A 21,136-nucleotide genomic window follows, 5' to 3' on the forward strand; every position below is an offset into this window, starting at 1 on the left:
TCATGGTCATTGGTTTGTACTTACCAGCCTCTTGTCCCTCCTCAATTCCTTCCAGGCTCTCCGGTTGCAGTATGCCCAGCACCTTCTCCTCCCATTCAGCAAATGGTATGGGCTCCGGGGGAGTCCCGCCGCCAGTGTGGTGTGCCCGCAGGTTGTTCTTCACCCTGATGCCTTTCACCCTTGCCTTGAGGTCGTGAGACCGCCTCTGGATCTCGTGTTTGGTGCGTGGCACGGTCCCTGACGCATTCACTCTGGTCACTATCCTGTCCCACATGTGGTTTTTGGTTGCCAAGGTGGCTTGCTGGACTAGGTTGCCGAAGAGATGTGGTTCGACAACGATGATTTCATCCACCATGACCTTCAAGTCACTGTCTGTGAATTTGGGAATTTTCTTTGGTTCCATGGTGTGTGATGTGCAATGTGTTGGTGTGGTGGGGTGGGATGTGCAGGTGTGTGGTGTGTAGGTGTGGTATATAAATAAATAATACCGGATCTATTTTTGAATGAATGAATGAATAACAGATAGCTCAATAAATAAGAGTCAAAATTCGAGGTAGTAGGAGTTTTGCAGGTTTATTACAGCATAAGGACAGGAACAGGACAACCTGCACGGAATAGGATGGCAAGCCTGGCAGCGCTGCCGCGGTCAGGGTCTAGAATGGCTCACCAACAGGATCGGGACTGGGAACACTTTTTAATAACAATACATGAGCATATATACATAACGCCAACACATAGCATTACATTGCAATGGGCGTAGCAGTGGGTGGAGCAAGAGGCATGACGCGAAACAGTCGCGAAAGATAAGGGCTAAAGAGGGTGTAACTGGGTGTGCACATAGACATGTGATGCAAATGTAACAGAATATGTCATGAATGGGCGGAAACATTGGAGGGGGCTACCTAAGGAGCCGGGACCTCTAACCTGATGGTGCGCGCAAACTGGCAATGACGTGTTACTAGGAGAAGCTGGGGGCTATGAACTCTGTGCTAGGAGCAGAGACTAAAGTCTGGAGGGTCGGAGCGACATGTACCTAAACCCTATCTGGTATCTAATGTTTAGGGAACATGTTGATATAAACTAGAAGTCATGAGGGGAAAAGCTAACAGACTCTAAGGCTAGAGCATGCATTTATTCTACATGTAGTGCGTGATGAAGAATATTAAATGACCATTAAATACAGTATTTCTCTTAACATGGGGCCGAATAGGCTAGACAATGACGGAAACTATTGATGCAGTTCAGTAGCTTGGGAATGCAGAGAAGGAGGACTAAACTGATAGCTGGAATCATAACATAGTCTTGGCAGACTCAGAGGCAGAGCCAAGCTGCACCGGGCACTGCGAGGCAGGAAGTAAGTGAAAGGTCGAGGATACAGGTGGGGGCTGTATCGCTCCTCAGCGAGGCTTCTGGAGACAGGAGCTGAATCTGGTGTCCGGGCCCTGTTGAGGCCTAGAAACGGGGACTTTCAATGAATTAACGTGCACACTGAGAAACGTGGCAACATAACTTTACATAGGCCTGACACTCATATTACTCACGAGAACTGGGAAATGACATACCAGAGGTGGACACAACTATAATTGCGTCTTGAATCGGACATGGGGAATACATATGCATATTTAATCATGCACACATAACATATGATGGATGACACGTAGGGACATAGAACATGACAAAATTTACTTTTCCACATTCCCTCCTTGTCACTACGTTTCCATCAGGAAACATCAATATTCATGATGCCATCTATCATTTCATACAGTACCATTTGTTCATCTCGAATTGTCTTGGAACGAGATTTAGAACGGGGCTTGGGACTAGGAATACAAGAGGTAGCACACATGCCGCAAATCGCAGGGCCACATTGTATACAGAGGCAGCAGCTGAATATGATCGCTACTGCGATACTTAGAAAGGACAGGACTTTCCATCCCCAGGCGGAAATTATATTCCAGAACCAACCGGACCATGTCCAGGTGCCTGGATCTTGGTGTAACAGATGGGCAATTTTATGAAGTCTGGTTATAGCTGAATAAACTGACGGCGCGTTATTTGGAATGAAAATGCAGCAACTGGATCCGATGAGTCTACAGGCCCCGCCCCTATCGGCCAGTATGACGTCAAGGACGAGACGATTCTGGAGCACAACAATTCTCATAAAGGATTGCTCTTCGGTTAAGTTACCTAGAGCGGAGGCAGTCTCATCTACTACAGCTTCAAGGGTTCTTGTTAACCTACGGATTAGCTTACTATTTACAACTGTACCTAAATAAGGGAAAACACCTTTATCAATATCAATGAATTGCTCTGCAGCAGTTTCAGTATAGTCGACAATCGGGAGATTTCTCTTGTGTCTAGTATGTACTAGGTAGGAATTCCTATGGTAGTCAGGTGGGGCTAGAAAAACAGGTGGCAGTAGGAAGGCAATGTAACAGGTTCCCTCCCAATCGAGGGGCAGACGAACATATGCAGTTTGACCACAAACAAAATAAGAATGACGTGAAGCTTTAAAAATAGATTTCCCACTGTCACTATACTTGACAATAGTAGTACAATCACTATGTCCTACATGTACAGAACCATAATTACGAACACATAATTCGCCTTTGACTGGTAACACTGAAATAGCAGGTGAGTCTGGAGTAGTATCAGACTGAACATTCAGGACCATAAAATTCGACGAGTAGTTACCTAAATTGTACACTTCATTTTCTAGATCTAAACCTGTTCTGTGGGGGGGACCATGCTTGTCTGGGAAACATGTGCTGTTAAGAAAAGACATATCTGTTGAGGATGACGTTAACGTGGACCATGCTCCACACGAACCATTATGGGAAAAAGGATAAGGAAAGAGTGGCAGAACTCCCTTTGACGTCTGGAAAGGGGGGAGTCGCCCACACACCCAACAATTAGTGGCATTGCTGGTCTGGTGTGAATAATGCAACATGCGGATAAAAGTATTGTTACGCATAGCGAGGCGGTATGAATATTCATGAGGAGGCAGATCACTAAACGTGTGCTCTACTGTAACATTAGAATGCTTATTTACATGAGGAACTGGAAAACACAGATAAAATGCGTAACTAGTGCAGGAAGTCAAAAGGCTGAGAAATAATATGAAACTTAGAAAAACGATACATCGGATTGAGTTTTGACTAACTCTCTCACTATGGGGGTCTATTTTATACATGTCAGAAACAGTCTAACCGTTTCACCTAGGGGAGGACTTAGACAATCAAACTGGCTGACTTATGTTACTAGACCGTAGCTTTTGCTTATACTCCTGCTGCGGAGTTTTCTCTAACAGGGGAGGGGTTGTGTCAATGTCATTTGCGGGACAGTCCTTAGGAACAATGTTTTGACAAGTTTTTAAATCCTGGGAAATGTTCTTGGAGACCGGCTTTAATCCGTAGAATTTCTTGACGTGCGAAAGGTGTACCCAGCCGCGGCGTCCTTCCAATTTCACGGCTGTACGGGTGGTGAGGAGGACCTGACGGGGCTCCTTCCAACGTGGCTCCAGCGGACTTGATCTGTCGAAGTTACGTACGAGGACCATTGAACCTGGAACGATTTCATGCGGGGCCACCTCGGTATTGTCTGGAAATGCGGCGGCAACCTGTGAACGACATGAGTTGAGGGCAGACATCAAGGAAGCTAGGTAATCTGTCAGCACATTACATGAAACATCAGTAATACTTCGGGGTCTAGGAGTACCCCACATGTTAGGGGGGCGGCCGAAAACGACCTCATACGGGGACAGACCTGATCTGGAATGTGCGACCATGCGCATGTAAAATAGAGCAACTGGCAGAGCTACTAGCCAGTCCACACCTTTTTCTTGACAGACTTTGGCGATGCGGATTTTCAGGGTCTGATTATGTCTCTCGACCAGACCAGCTGCTTCAGGATGGCGTACACAATGGAACTTCCACTGGTACCCTAACAACAAGGAAACGTGCTTCATGAGTTCAGATGAGAATGGCTGACCGTTATCAGAATATACGACTCTAGGGAGTCCATATCGAGGGAAAAACTCACGAACCAACTGCTTGGCAGTGGTCGCGGCTGTGTAATCTGGGACTGGATATGCTTCTGTCCATCTGGACAAAGCGCATACAACTACAAGAACATACTTGAAACCTCGACATCGCTCCATCTGAATATAATCCATCTGGAGGACCTCAAAAGGGTGGTCAGGAGGCTGGAATCCACCTTGTTCCACCGGGACACTTTTACCTGGATTAAACTGACAACATATCATACAGGTACGGACTTTCTGCTTGGCTGCAGCTCGTAAATGCTTGTTGAACCAAATGTTCTGGATACTGTCTAACATTGCTTTTTCTCCTAAATGTGCTGGACTATGTGCGGTATTAATGATAACTTGAACCATAGAGTCGGGGAGAAACCATGTGGTTCTTCCCTTCGTCACCCATCCTTGATCTGTCTGGACCCCTCCTTGTTCAGACCATTTCTTGATTTCATCGGGAGTAGCATGTAACTGGATATCTATGACATCCTGGGTGGGGTCCTTAACTGTCATACATGTAGTCAGATCTGGAGTTTGTGTCTGTGTCGGATTAACTTGAATGTCTGGAGTCTGTGCTGTAAGCTTGGCTGTGCGATCTGCTAGATCATTACCTTGGGAAATAATGTTGGTAACTTTCGTATGTGCTTTGCATTTCATAATAGCAATGGATGTCGGTAAATGTATTGCATCTAACAGAGCTTGGATAAGGAAACCATGCTGAATTTTGGTTCCATGAGAAGTCATGAAACCTCTCTCCTGCCAGAGCACTCCAAAGTCGTGAACGACTCCAAATGCGTAGCGTGAATCTGTGTAAATATTAACTTTCTTTTCCTTGGCGTGTATACAAGCTTGTGTCAGAGCAACTAGCTCTGCTGCTTGAGCGGACAGAGTGTCAATGCGGTGTGTCTCAATAACTTCAGTGTCAGTAGTCACTGCATACGCGGCAACTAAATCTCCTGTACTAGTTCTCATACATGACCCATCCACATAAAGTGTCAGGTCGGGATCTAGTAACGGAATGTCTGTCAGGTCTTGTCTTGGCTTTGTCGTAATGTTGACTACTTCCACACAATTGTGTGCGGCAGAATTTGAACTAGCTGATGGCAACAGTGTAGCAGGGTTCAGGACGTTGCAGCGTCTGATTTCTATGTGTGGCTGAAACAGTGTCAATTCATAACCCGTTAAACGTGCAATTGTCAAGTGCTGTGTTTGTGTTCTATTTAAAAGAACTTCCACGGAGTGTGGAACTTGTACTGTCAGGGAGTGTCCTAAAACTATGGAATCACTTTGTCTGATAGCTAGTGCTGTGGCTGCAACTGACTTGAGGCACGCGGGCAAAGCCTGGGCGACTGGATCTAATGTGCTAGAAAAATAAGCACAGGGCTTGTATTGTCCTGCTTGGTCTTGTGTGAGAACAGATAATGCTGTACCTTCGCGTTCAGTGACGAAAAGTGTAAAAGGCTTACTGTAGTTCGGTGTAGCTAGAACTGGAGCTTGACATAAAGCTTTCTTTAACTCGTTGAAACTAAGTGTATGTTCAGATGTCCAAGGGAGGACAGTCGATACGGCTGCCTCCTGTGTCGTTAACTGTATCAGTGGCTTTACTAGAAATGCATACTGAGGAATCCATTGTCTACAATAAGAAGTAAGGCCAATAAAGGCACGTACCTCCTTCTGGGTCCTGGGCTGAGGAAGACTCGCTATCAACTGGATGCGGTCTGGTGTCAACTGCCTACCCCTCTTGGACAGTAAGTGTCCTAAGTAAACCACTTGCTGGACACAGAATTGAAGCTTCGAAGGGGACACCTTGTGCCCCATCTCGGCTAGGAAATACAGAACCGTCAGTGACGCTCGCTCGCAGTCACGTTCAGAACGGGCTGTGATCAATAGATCATCGACATACTGGAGCAGGGCAGTGTCAGTTGGCATGTGAATATTGTCTAGTTGTCTCTTAAGTGCTTGACTGTAAATACTAGGACTTTCTGTGAAACCTTGAGGAGCTCGTGTAAACATATAGCTCCTTCCATTTAAACAAAATCCGAAAAGAAACTGGCTGTCTGGATGGATGGGAACACTAAAAAATGCATTCTTAAGATCGATTACTGTAAAGAACATGGCTTCGGAATCAATGGCTGTCAATAGGGAAGAGATATCTGGGACAACTGGGTACTGCGGAATAATACATTTGTTAAGTTCTCGTAAATCAATCACTAATCGATATACTGGGGGTGCATTTGGATCAGTACGTTTCATGACTGGAATGATCGGAGAGTTACATACATTGGAGTCAGTTTCTACAACTACTCCTTGAGCCATGAGCTCGTCTATAATTTTGGATAAGGCTGCTACAGCCTCAGGTGGCAATCTATACTGCCTGATTCGTGGTAACACTACACCTGGTTTGAGAGTCACACGATGGGGTGTGATTTGCATGTAACCTACATCAGTTGGACCTTGCGCCCATAAATGCTGCGGGACATAAGACAATCTCGGATCAAAATCTCATAATACATAGTGACCCTTAAAGTCACGTAGGAACAATCGTATTCCCTCGGGGGAACAACATATAACTGCACCTAACTCTTTCAATGTCTTAATGCCTAACAGATTTTCTGGACATGACTTAGTAAGTAACAGATCAGTAGTGCGGGACAATGGACCTACTTCTAGAGTGACTGGCTTTGAAATCTCATTTACGATAGGCTTTCCTGAAAATCCAAGGGAAACATTTCTAGAGCCTGAGAGCGGAGCCCCTGGAACTTCGGCGTGACTAATTGTGGTCCTACTTGCCCCTGTATCAATCAAAAACTTTCTGTCTTTCCCTAATACTTGACTGTGAACATAGGGACCCTCTTGATCTACAGGTATCTCGATGAGAGGCAAGCCTACCTCCCTCTCTAGGCTGTTTCATGAATACTGCTGATACTCTGGATACTCAGACTGTGCATACTGGTACATCTGCGATGTAACATGCTGTGTTGCAGCAATAGGCTGCGGTGCTGTAACTGTCTGTGGTGCATTCTGTGACTGAGGAGTCTGTGAAACTTGTTCTTGTCTAGGCGGACGTGGTCTTTCTTTAGTCTTACCAGTAGCTATGTTATGTTTCAGAACTGTACACTCGTTTATGAAATGACCTGGCTGTTTACAATAATTGCAGTTCCCTTTAACGGGTGCTGCAGGATGACTGGCTTGATTCGGACCCCTCTTCTGACTGTCGTGAGGAACAGATTGTGCAACTAGCACTTTCATTTTCGTGTCTTTCATACGTTTTCTTTCGTGTTCTTGTTCTTCTCTGATTCTATTCTGGTGATACTGGAGCATCTGGAGCATCTGGGACGGAGTATTAGCTTGCCAGGTACTTTCGACTTTCAGAACTCGGTTTTTAATTGGTGGACTTGAATTCTCGACTAATTTAGTAACGAAAAGGTGAGGGTACGACTCACTACTTGTCTTGAGACCACTGTTGATACTAAAGCACTTTTCAAACCTAGAATAAAAATCACTAATATCTTCATCTTGTTTCTGTTTACAGGCTGAGATTGCATCCCAGTCTTCCTTTTTCGTTGTTAATAATCTGGGTAAAACTTGAATCAATAATTCTGGTAATTCTTTACATTTCTCTCCTAGACCAGTACCTGGTACACGTATCTTATCTTCTGCTTCTAGGACTGCCCAATCTATCTTTTTCTCTCCCACCTCCCATTCTTTCTCTTTGAGCTTTTCATACACCCCTGCGGGCAACAGAACCTTTAACATTTTAATTATATCCGGGTATGTGTATTCTCCCATACGGAGCATATCTTTTAATTCTCTATGGTACCCTGCTGGATCTTTGTCATGACAGGGAATTAATTTCTTCATCTCTAGAAGTTCCATCTTTGTGATTGGAGTGTATACAAACACTCGCTGCATTTCGCCACCCGCTCCTCTGACTGGGTGGACTTCTCGTAACGGATTCTGTCTGTCTATGTAGAATGATTTACTTTCTGGGGGTGAGACATGAACGAAATGCGGGTTCAAGAACATTCTATATTTATGGCGTTGTTCTAGAATGACACTAATTAAATCGGTACCTAGACCTCTCCATCTGTACTGGAGTAACTCGTTCAGGATATCATGTAACGGGCCTGGATCAGAATGTTGACCCTCATACAGAGTAATGAGGTGCTGAATCATATACATACCCACCAGTCGCTGCTCGGCTGGGGGCATTTTCAGAAACATTTGTGCCACTATTTCGTCTGGAAAAGTGGTAGAATCAGTAATCCATCGGACTGCTGACCGAACTATTTCTTGTTCATGCATAGTACTTAACTCACTATAACCGATTCGTGATTTCAGAATGTGATCGGTAGCTTGGAATACTTGTTCTAGGGAACCTTGTTCTGGTGCTGAATGATGGGAAATTGGCTTGTGTTCTAGACGTAAATGGCGATCTGGAAATCTAGGTTTTCCTACATACGCTATTCTGGCGGTATTCTCATCGTCTTCTTCTTCAGGATCAGAGGTACTTTCTTTCTCGCTTACTTGTGCTGCTTTACGCTGTTCGTGTATCTTTATTATCTCTCTACGGATTTTCTTGTACATACTTTCCATGGCACCAATGGTATTGTGCTTTCCTTCGGCTATATTATCACTCCACTTTGTTAGAGTTTTCATTTCTTCCGGGTCTTTAGACGGATGATCCTGTTCTCTTATTAGACAGTTAATTAAGAACTTTAATATCATGCGCTGAATCTCGGCTTTCCTTTGAGACATGGCATCACTAATACTTTGTGGGTCATCCCCTGTACGGATGAAACGATATATCCTGTCTAGATCTTCTTTCATATTCGGCAGGGTGACTAGATACTCGGTCACTCTCCTTACGCGTACGGAATATAAAACCATATTAAACTCGCCTGGAACTGGGTCATAGACACATTCGCCAAGGGTTTGCCTGATCTCTGCAACAGACTTATTACTTTTAGGAGTACGCTGTGATGCTTGAGCATGTAATTCGAGTGCTGATAAACGCTTGTATGGCGGCGGGGTTTGAGGAAGACCTCCTCCTGCGGCCCCTAAACTAGAATCATCAACTGATGCTTTTCGTCCTGGCAGGGTGGGTAATTGTAACGTGGGCTGGACTTGTATGGCGGGCTGACCCGGGGGGGCTGTTAAGGGCACCCCGGTGTCTGGGGGAGTAGGAATTACCTGATTTACAGGGACTGGCGGAGCGCGGACAGGATTTACATATTCAGGGATTGTGTCGTCCAAATAGGACGAGATGAAAATATCAGCTGCGGTCGGCTTGTGACGTAGCTTGGTCGGAACTAACGGTGGCGGGAAATTACTGGATGCCTCCGGGGTCGCTTTTGGCAAGCCCTCGGCAAGAAGAGGATACATACCCTTAATGAGGGCATTCCTCTGTCTGTCTGATTGCTCAGTTCTAACTCGTTCACCTATCTCGATTAATTCTCTTTCTTGGGCTCGTTCTTGGGATTCTCTACTTAGTTCTGACTTTCTGATTTCTTTTTCGGTTCTTTTATGAGCTTCTTTGCGCCATAGCTCGATGGCATCTTTCTGTGATTGTCTGGCTTTCTTTTTCCATAATGCCTCCTCTACTCTCATGATGCACTCGGCATCCCACGTACCTGATACGGGCCATCTATACTTTTCTTCTAGCTCCTTTGTATACGCTACCCATAAATCTAAATATAATATGGCGCTTATGCCATGTTTCTGATACATAAAGTGACCTGGACTGTCCCTAGGCGGGACGGGAACTGCTGCTTCCAGCAGACCCTTTCTAGTCTTTAACTGACGTAATTTTGAGAAGAGCGGCATGACTGGACTATAATCTGGACATAATACAATACACAATAAACACAATACTAATTCCCCATTCATACCACGACATTAAAATACATGAAGGACATTTAAAATAACAGTTCGAACAGAATACTACCTGGAAATACTGCGAACAGAACACTTGAAATTTCTCGAGAACAGAACTGACTAGAACAGAAACTAGATGCACTGCTGAAACAGTACGAAACTTACCGGTCTCTTAAAGAGACACGTCAGGACCCGCATCCACCGAAGTGGACACTTCGTTTGTGGGACTGTGTACCACCAACCCACAGACCAGAGTCAATTTAAATTGACCCTGTCTAGATACCACCCCAGTAACGGTACTCACCGGGCAGCAAGAACGGAAGGCCTCGGACTGGACTGCACTGCTACGACGATGACGACGAACTTCGGACTTCAGTTACGGGTGGACCTCCGGATACCTTGGACCTTGTACTCTTGGCTTGGGCTCTGGTCGGGACTCGCCGCGTTCCTCCACCGTCTCGTTTGGATGCTGGACCGCCTCCTCCGTCTTCTCCGTGGGCCTGAGGGATACTTGAGCAGAAATATCTGCCACTGCGCAGAAGAGTTCCGTCACGACTGCAGAGGGTCAGGGGGTCGGCGTGGCTTCACCGACGCGTGGGGAAAGGGCAAGTCCCTGTTCGGGCGCCATTATGTGGTATATAAATAAATAATACCGGATCTATTTTTGAATGAATGAATGAATAACAGATAGCTCAATAAATAAGAGTCAAAATTCGAGGTAGTAGGAGTTTTGCAGGTTTATTACAGCATAAGGACAGGAACAGGACAACCTGCACGGAATAGGATGGCAAGCCTGGCAGCGCTGCCGCGGTCAGGGTCTAGAATGGCTCACCAACAGGATCGGGACTGGGAACACTTTTTAATAACAATACATGAGCATATATACATAACGCCAACACATAGCATTACATTGCAATGGGCGTAGCAGTGGGTGGAGCAAGAGGCATGACGCGAAACAGTCGCGAAAGATAAGGGCTAAAGAGGGTGTAACTGGGTGTGCACATAGACATGTGATGCAAATGTAACAGAATATGTCATGAATGGGCGGAAACATTGGAGGGGGCTACCTAAGGAGCCGGGACCTCTAACCTGATGGTGCGCGCAAACTGGCAATGACGTGTTACTAGGAGAAGCTGGGGGCTATGAACTCTGTGCTAGGAGCAGAGACTAAAGTCTGGAGGGTCGGAGCGACATGTACCTAAACCCTATCTGGTATCTAATGTTTAGGGAACATGTTGATATAAACTAGAAGTCATGAGGGGAAAAGCTAACAGACTCTAAGGCTAGAGCATGCATTTATTCTACATGTAGTGCGTGATGAAGAATATTAAATGACCATTAAATACAGTATTTCTCTTAACATGGGGCCGAATAGGCTAGACAATGACGGAAACTATTGATGCAGTTCAGTAGCTTGGGAATGCAGAGAAGGAGGACTAAACTGATAGCTGGAATCATAACATAGTCTTGGCAGACTCAGAGGCAGAGCCAAGCTGCACCGGGCACTGCGAGGCAGGAAGTAAGTGAAAGGTCGAGGATACAGGTGGGGGCTGTATCGCTCCTCAGCGAGGCTTCTGGAGACAGGAGCTGAATCTGGTGTCCGGGCCCTGTTGAGGCCTAGAAACGGGGACTTTCAATGAATTAACGTGCACACTGAGAAACGTGGCAACATAACTTTACATAGGCCTGACACTCATATTACTCACGAGAACTGGGAAATGACATACCAGAGGTGGACACAACTATAATTGCGTCTTGAATCGGACATGGGGAATACATATGCATATTTAATCATGCACACATAACATATGATGGATGACACGTAGGGACATAGAACATGACAAAATTTACTTTTCCACATAGGGATGGTGTTGTGTTGGTTTGCGTGGTGTGTGTGTTTGTGTGCAGGTTGTATGTGTGTTTGTGTGTGTCTGCTGTTCGTGGTAATGTGGCTCTTGCTTGCAGCTTTGCTGTGATGCAAAGGACTGTGGTAGTGGGAGGGATTCATTTTATACTCTGTGTGGTGGTGGTGGTGGTGTCCCAATGGTTTTTGGAAATCAGGTGTTCTGTGGGTGTGGTGATTTAGGTGCATTTTTTGGTGCTGAGGGGGTGTCATTGGGGCGTGTAGTTGCTGGGGGTGGGTGTTTCAGGTGGTTGGGTGTTCTGTTTAGTGTGTTTTCTATTTACTTCCGTCTGCCATTTTGTAATCGGTTTGACGGCAGGGATGGTGTTTTGTGGTCCTTCCGCAGTCATGGTCCGTTTTCCGATGTATTGTTTCCGCGGCGGTGGAGGACGGCGGTGAGTTCCGTTGAAATGGCGGCATTATCCTAATCGCGCGGCCGGACCCTCCGCAGGTAAAGCGGCGGTTGGGCCTGTCCCCGCGGTCATGTTCGTCCGCGGCGGTGGGTGTTCTTTTGGTTCCGTCCGCCGCGGACGGTGTTTGATGTGTTCCGTCCGCCGCGGACGGTGTTTGATGTGATCCGTCCGCCGCGGTCGGAGTTTCTTGACATGATTATCCTAATCGCAACCGCGGATTCTCCGCGGTGCGGGCGGGAGTGATTTTGCCGCGACCATGGCGGACGGTACCCATTTCCGGAAAAAAACAAGCGCTGCTTAAATCTGTTAGGTAGAGTCAGGATCTGCACTGCCTCTGTGAGCTCTCATATTTATTCACTGCCGTTAGATGTATTTTCTTTAAATGTGTTGCTACAGCAGTCCCATGGATGCCATGGACACCGACCAGAAAACATTAAGTAATGCACAGTTCTGTTTTTAGCCTCGTCGCAGTTGTAATTTTGGGACAACGTTTAATAGCTTTAGGCACTAGCGGTCGGTTGTGGGAGTGCTGCCGGGCGGTGACGTGGGGAGGGGCAGGCTGGGGAGTAGTAAACTATGGATTATGGCAGATTACCGGTAAGTAAATTTATAAATAAATAACACAAATTTCTTTGTATGCACTGCATCGCATTTGGCGATGCGGTGTGCACAACAAAATTAGTTTTATTGATTTTTATGTTTACTTACCTGTAATCTGCCTTAATCCATAGTTTACTACCCCCCACCCTCCGCCTCCCCCTCCCCACGTCACCACCCGGCAGCACTCCCATGACCGACCGCTACTGGCTTTATGTATTCGCAATGAAAGGTGTGGAAAGTCTGTAGCATAAAGGGAAATGTAACTGGAGCTTATAAAGGAAAGGACGGTGCACCAAGAGGTAAAGTACAAGAAGGCTTCGGATTTATCCAAAAATTCTCTTTATTCTTTTAAAGTCTTTTAAAATCTCAGCCAACGCGTTTCGTTCGCTTGGAACTTCGTCAGGGCTACAAATCATGCAACTAAAAACACCCTAAGTATACACATATAAAACATATATATATATATATATATATATCTATATCTCTCTATATATATATACATATATATCAAATCTCTCTCTCTCTCTCTATATATATATATATATATATATTAAAAAATATATATATATATATATACATCACATATATAAAAACTGCATATATAAAAACAACATTGATACATATATATCTACAAATTTCAGGCAATGGACTGATGGTAACATGGCAAATTTGACCTGAACAGAGACCACAGGGACGGGAAAAGTATTATCCAATACTCTAAAGAGGTACACAGAAAACTAATACGGATATAACATCATACATCATTACATACATATTCTTTTAAAACAAATGTGTTGTTAGTTTCATCTAACAACTAGCAACACACATCTGATTGATTTGAATGCTATAAACGATCTTTTGAGAACAATTCCTTTACAACTCCCATTAGGATTAGGAAAAAGAGGTGAGATTCACCTATTTATGATACTTGTCTCCGGTTTTCTATTAAGGACCGATTTTTTGATATGTTGATGATGGGATACTGTTTATGCGCCCTTGTTCCCAATACCTTGGTAGGGTGGGTATTGTACCTTGGCTTTGGATATCTCCTATTGACATCATGACCCAGATACTGCGCATGGTGTACCACATCTTTCTAACACAATTTTGTGAGCACATTAAATTTATGACTTGCTTTGTTTTGTACAGAACGAGGCAAATTCCAGGCCAAATCATACAGAAACTTCTTTCTGGACTCAAAAGTGTTATATAAGGCGAGAGATAGGCATTGGCTGTTATTGTACTAGTTGAGTGGACCAGGCAGGTTGATATTATTAACTTTTGATTTGTCATAACCTGCTCTTATCCTACATATGCGGTAATTTTTGAGTTTCAAATGTTCCAATTATGTAAGATGTGGGTTCCCACTGCCAATATACCGCTGCTGCCAATGAAGTTTGGGTTCTGTATTTTTTTTTCTTCTCTTTTTTTCTTTTCTCCCCCCCTTCTTTACCCTATTATACTAATTTGATATTGTCTTGTTAAATGTTCATGGAATTAATGTTGTTTTTTTGTATTTTTCTCATTGTCTAAGAGTATTGTTGCATATATGCTTAGGTCATTGTATCAAAAATATGGTGTCACATATGTGGTGTTTTTCTAGGATCACTGAAACAATATCGACGTCAAGAATATCGAGTTACAAAAATATCGAGGTAAAACTATAGAATACCAAAATATCGACCTCCTATCTCCAAACAGGTAAGTACAAAAATATTGAATCAAAAATATCGATGTAAAAAATATAGTTAGTCAAAATATCGAATTTTTTAAAATGCTTTAAATTAATTAAAAATTAATGAAATAATAAATATAATTAACTTAAACATACTTAAAATACTTAACCTTAAAATTAATACATAATTAATGTAAGTAAAAAAATAAAATAATACAAATTAATGTATTAATACATATATATACATATATATATATATATATATATATATATATATATATATATATATATATATATATATATATATATATATATATACACGTAATATTAATAAAAAAATTACAATATTTTTACTGTAGGATAGCAGAAAGGGAAAAATTTACTATTACCACTCCAGTGAGTGCAACAGTAGGGAAAGCGTTGGATAGCGTAGGGGTAAAAATTTATATTCCAACTCCAGGGAGTGCAACAGTAGGGAAAGCGTTGGATAGCGTAGGGGTAAAAATTACTATTCCCACTCCAGAGAGTGCAACAATAGAGAAAGCGTTGGATAGCGTAGGGGTAAAAATTACTATTCTAACTCCAGAGTGTGCAACAGTAGGGAAAACGTTGGATAGCGGCAGGGTAACATTTACTATTCCGACTCCAAAGAGTGCAACAGTAGGGAAAGCATTGGATAGCGTAGGGGTAGAAATTACTATTTCCACTCCAGTGAGTGCAACAGTAGGCAAAGCGTTGGATAGCGTAGGGGTAAAAATTACTATTCCCACTCCAGAGAGTGCAACAGTAGGGAAAGTGTAGAATAGCGTAGGGGTAAAAATAACTATTCCCACTCCAGTGAGTGCAACAGTAGGGAAAGCGTTGGATAGCGTAGGGGTTAAAATTACTATTCCCACTCCAAAGAGTGCAACAGTAGGGAAAGTGTTGGATAGCATAGGAGTAAAAATTACTTTTCCCACTCCAGTGAGTGCAACAGTAGAGAAAGCGTTGGATGGCGGGAGGGTAAAAATTACAATTCCCACTCCAGAGAGTGCAACAGTAGGGAGAGCCTTGTATAGAGGGAGAATTAAAATTACTATTCCCACTCCAGAGAGTGCAACAGTAGGGAAAGTGTTGGATAGCGTAGGAGTAAAAATTACTATTCCCACTCCAGTGAGTGCCACAGTAGAGAAAGCGCTGGATAAAATAGGGGTAAAAATTACTATTCCCACTCCAGAGAGTGCAACAGTAGAGAAAGCGTTGGATAGCGGGAGAGTTAAAATTACTATTCCCACTCCAAAGAGTGCAACAGTAGGGAAATCGTTGGATAGCGTAGGGGTAAAAATTACTAATCCCACTCCAGTGAGTGCAACAGTAGGGAAAGCGTTGGATAGCGTAGGGCTAAAAGTTACAATTCCCTCTCCAAAGAGTGCAACAGTAGGGAAAGTGTTGGATAGCGTAGGGGTAAAAATTACTATTCCAACTCCAAAGAGTGCAACAGTAAGGAAAGCATTGGAAAGCGTGGAGGTAAAAATTACTATTCCCACTCCAGTGAGTGCAACAGTAGGGAAAGTAAATACTTCATATATGAATAAAAATAAATTAAATATTAATCCCAATACAAATTAATTAAAAGTAATTAACAATTTTATATATTATAATACTTAATCAATTAAAAATACAAAAAAAAGTATTACAAATAATTACCAATTAATACAAATTATTTACCAATGAACAATTAATTAATTAACAATTAAAAAATTATTAAAAATTACAACAAAACAAAACCAATAAATAAATAACAATATTTAATTATTTACAATTAAATTACTTCCCACCCTATTTCCCTATAAACCCACAACCCGCTACAGAAAAGAAATTAAGAAAATTAACATAATTATCAATTAAACTATTAATTAAAATTAATTACCAATTATATTTTAATTAATGACCAATTAAAAATGTAAATATCAATTCCAAATAAATACCAATAAATACATTTAGAAATGTAATTAATTATAATTAAATTACTTCCCACCCTATTCCCCTATAAAACCACAACCCGCTACAGAAAATACATTAATACAATTTACATAATTATCAATTAATCAATTAATTAACATTAATCACCAATTATATTTTAATTAATTACCAATTAAAAATGCAAATATCAATTAATTCAAAATAAATAGCACTAAATACATTTAAAAATTTAAATAATTATATTTAAATTTCTTCCTACCCTATTCCCCTATAAACCCACAACCCGCTACAGAAAATTCATTAATAAAATTAATATAATTATCAATTAATCAATTAATTAAAATAATTACCAATTATATTTTTATAAATTAACAATTAATTATTAATTAACAAATAATTCAAAATAAATACCAATAAATAAATTAACCTATTTAATTAATTATAATTAAATTACTTCCCACCCTATTCCCCTATAAACCCACAACCCGCTACAGAATTATATTACGCAAAAACTTAAATACCATAACATTTATTAATTAAAATAAATTATAAAATAAATATACACTTTTCACACATATACTAACATAAAAAATACTTTAAAAAAATGATATTAACTTACTTACCTCATATTCGATATTTTTGATGTCTATATTCTGTCCATTCTATATATTTGTTGTCTATATTCTGTCCATTCTATATTTTTGTTGTCTATATTCTTTCATTCTATATTTTTGTTGTCTATATTCTGTCCATTCGATATTTTGTCCATTCTATATTTTTGATTCGATATTAATGCTATTCTATTCAATATTTTTGTAGTCTATATTCTGTCCATTCGATATTGTGTCCATTCTATTTTTTTAACTCGATATTATGAGTGTATACCGTTTTTCTATGTGTGTTGCTAGTTGTTAGATGAAACTAACAAAAAATTTGTTTGAAATGAATATGTATGTATATGATGTATGATGATATATCCGTATTAGTTTTCTGTGTACCTCTTAAAAATATTGGATAATACTTTTCCCGTCCCCGTGGTCTCAGTTCTGGTCAAATTTGTCATGTTACCATCAGTCCATTGCCTGAAATTTTGAGATATATATGTATCAATGTTGCTTTTATATATGTAGTTTTTATATATGTAATGTGTATACACATATATTTTATATGTGTATACTTAGGGTGTTTTTATTTGCATGTTTTTTCAGCCCTGACGAAGTTCCAAGCGAACGAAACGCGTTGGCTGAGATTTTAAAAGACTTAAGAGAATAAAGAGAATTTTTGGATAAATCCAAAGCGTTCTTGTACATTACCTTTATGACCTTTGGTATCTGTGTTGCAGTGGAGCATTGGTGTGGCGAGCTCCGGACGTGTCTTGCACAATCTATGGATTTATTTCTGTCACTTTGAAATTGATGTGCTTAACCTTGGTCAGCCGCACTGTTCTCTTTTTTGATATGGGAAATGTAACTGGGTTGGGTCGTGCATGTCCCAGTTTTTCTGGGTTCAAAATACATCTTAAAACATGAGTGCTTTAACTTGTTGCCTCTTTCATATCCTGCCTGTCAGAGCACCGTGATGTCACTTCAGGGTCAAGTCATTGCGGTGTACCAAGTTCCAATTAACATAACATATAATTGACGAATCACTGAGGTCATAAAATGAGATTTAGTATAAGTGCATATTCTGATGGGTGCAGAGGGCTGTGATTGGGATCCTTATGTCTTAGCAGCCAGCCATATTATAGCTTAAAATAAATCTCAAGATGGTACAGTGGTTGTTTCTCCAATAAGCAAATATTTTATGTAATTTGTAGATTTGCTTTCTATGAATAACACCTTTTTCTCACGCCTTGCAAGACCAACATTCTGATTATTTTGTGCTCACTATCACCATTTCATTGTTCTCCAATCAAATGCAGCAGTCATTAGACCACAAACGACCTTTCTCTATACTGAATAGCAATTGTTGCAAAGTGATGGGAAATAACAGTTGATTTAGAATATGTCTCTTTACAACGAGTGGTGTTACCACGAGGTAGGTAACAATGCGGTCATTACAACGCAAGTCATTTCTACGACTTGCGCTAGATGGCGCGCTGTACTTAGGATTAGTATAAATTACAATTCCTACTCCAGTTAGCGCAACAGCTGGGAATGTGTTTAAAATCCAACACATTCCCTGGTGTTGCACCCCACCTAGCGCAAGTCTTAGAAACAACTTGCGATGTAAAGCCATGCGTGACAACAACGCGGTCGTTGTAATGACTGCGTTGTTACCTACCTGCGTGCTAACACCCGTGTTGAAACCGCTGTTTCCCATTGAATTACAATCAACACCTATGATTCTTGTATCTTTCCAGGACCTGCGCGGCAGTGTGAAGAAAATCTCCACTTTCTTGGAGAAGGAACTTGATGAAAAAGCCATTGATGCCATAGTGGAAAATGCCTCCTTCAAAAGCATGAAGGAAAATAAGATGGCAAACTTCACCCTGTTACCTTCAGAATTTCTAGACCACAAAAATGGTTCCTTTATAAGGAAAGGTACTATAAAACATATTTGTACTTGTTATGCCTTCTATTTTAACTAATTTCTGGACAATGGAAATTAAGTGATGCGGTTAAACATCAGATGAGGATTGTGTGTCTTGTGATTAACAGGAAGATAAGCGAGTTACATAACGTGAAGTTTAAGGTGGGTGTACACACTGTTGTATAGGTGTCTGAAGCAATCATCTTATAAAAGACACAAAGGAGCTCCCTGGTCGCATGTATGATCATTTAAATAATTGCCCTCTGTTAGAACTGGAGGTCTCTAGTTGGCAATAGCTTGCACCTTTGTCCAAATGGGGACCCTTGCTTCTAGTCAGAGTAAGGGGCTACACTCCTAATTAACCCCTGCTCAACTCTGTGGTAGTTCGGCACGAGCAGGAAAGCTTATCTCAGAGGCAGTGTGTAAAGCATTTGTGAACACATACAGTAATACAGTGAAAACACTACAAATGGACACAACTCAGGTTTTATAAAAATAAGAATTCTTTATATAGACTTAACACTAGACCCAAACGACAAAAATTCACAATACAGTATTAAGATAATGAATTTAAGATGGTAAAAATAACTCAGTTCACTTTAGATGGTAAATGCGACACGTTTCCCACAAAGTACCTTTGGATGTGTCACCGAGTTAAACAAAAGGTTCGCAGGGAGAACGATGCGTTGGTTCCTTGCTTCGGAAGAGGCGATGCGTCTGTTCCTCAGTGCTTGTGCAAAGTAGGGGATGCATCTGTTCCTTACCGGAGAGGAGGTCATGCGACGATCTCGAGGTGCGGCCCGGTTGCGATATGACAAAATGGCACCTTGCTGCGATGCGACGATCCAGTGCGATGCAAGAAGATAGCGCCCTTGATGCGTTGCAATGACGTGAAGATGATCCATGCACGCCGGGCGGCCGTGCGGCGACTCTGTAACTTTGAAGCCGCGACCCTTGCGTTTGCGACACGCTTCTCCATTGATGAATGAATGAAGGAACATTTGTAGAGCGTGCGGTTACCCAGGGGCATCCCAGCTCTAAGACACCAGGTAAGCTACAAACGAATGACTGGAAAAGAAACATTTTTACCAGTTTTGGGAACTTAAGATGGTCAGGTTCAGAGCATATGTGCAGTGGAATACTGCTCCAGAGTCTAGCAGCATTATACGAAAACAGTCAGCCTCCACTGCGAGCATGTTTGATCCTAGGCACACAGATTAGACCTTTTGTCCATGACCTGAGGGTTCTATTGTGTACATATGGTTGACTCCAGGTACGGAACAGAGGCGGGCCCTTTACTGCCAGTGATTTATGGGTAATACAAAGAGCTTTAAATTGTACTCCTTCCTGGACAGGGAGCCAATGTAAAGTGGTGAGGGACGGACTAGCAGAAGAACGTTTGGGCATGTTCACCAGCATGCGTGCCGCATAGTTCTGTACGATTTGTAATATTTTGATAGTGGCCAGGGGGGCTCCCAGGTATAACACATTTGCGCAATCAAGCCATGACAGTAAGATAGGAAGTATCTTTCTAAACCTACTAAGCAATCCGTAGCAGTTTGCTGCCACTATACTAGATTGCTTTCTAAAATCCAGGTTGCAGTCAATCCAGACTCCTAGTCTCTTGTCTTGCCTCCTTAGGACCAGGGGGGGGGGGGGGGGGAAACTAGGCAATAAAGCCAAAGGTGATCAATATTTGGGGGGGCGGTTTTCCTAAAACGCATGAGTTCAGTCTTCGATCCATTGAGCTTCAAGAAGGAGCTGCTCAACCAAAAACTTTCTGCAGGCAGGTGGCCAGATCAGGGTCTAATCGGTTGGATTGCTTCAAGGAGATAATCAGTTGAGTATCGTCTGCATAAGAAACGACCTGTATCCCAAATGGGAGAACTATTTCTGCCAGCGAAGTCTTATAGACATTGAACATTGTGGGGCTCCGGGAGGATCCCTGAGGCACCCCACGAGTCAATGAAATAGGCTTTGAATAGCACTCTCCTTCAAAAACCGTATAGACCCTATTTTGGAGGAAAGACTGAAGCCACCTAAGTGCCAGCCCTGTCACTCCAGCATCCCTCAGTCTTTGTATCGAAAGATGATGGTACACAGTATCGAAGATCCAACAGGAGAAGAGCAGTGCAGCCTCC

At 42.1% G+C, this 21,136-nt stretch overlaps 1 protein-coding gene across 1 annotated transcript in view; it reads left to right on the forward strand.

The window, feature by feature from the left end:
* The window catches only part of LOC144767508 (sulfotransferase 2B1-like), a 465,586-nt gene that overhangs the window by 391,767 nt on the left and 52,683 nt on the right, over window positions 1-21,136 (forward strand). The window contains exon 6 of the mRNA XM_078650925.1: window positions 18,826-19,006. Within this exon, the coding sequence (XP_078507051.1) occupies window positions 18,826-19,006 (181 nt within the window). The remainder of the gene's footprint in view (window positions 1-18,825; window positions 19,007-21,136) is intronic.

The sequence above is a fragment of the Lissotriton helveticus genome, chromosome 7, assembly GCF_964261635.1.
Source record: "Lissotriton helveticus chromosome 7, aLisHel1.1, whole genome shotgun sequence".
Classification (NCBI taxonomy): Eukaryota; Metazoa; Chordata; class Amphibia; order Caudata; family Salamandridae; genus Lissotriton; species Lissotriton helveticus.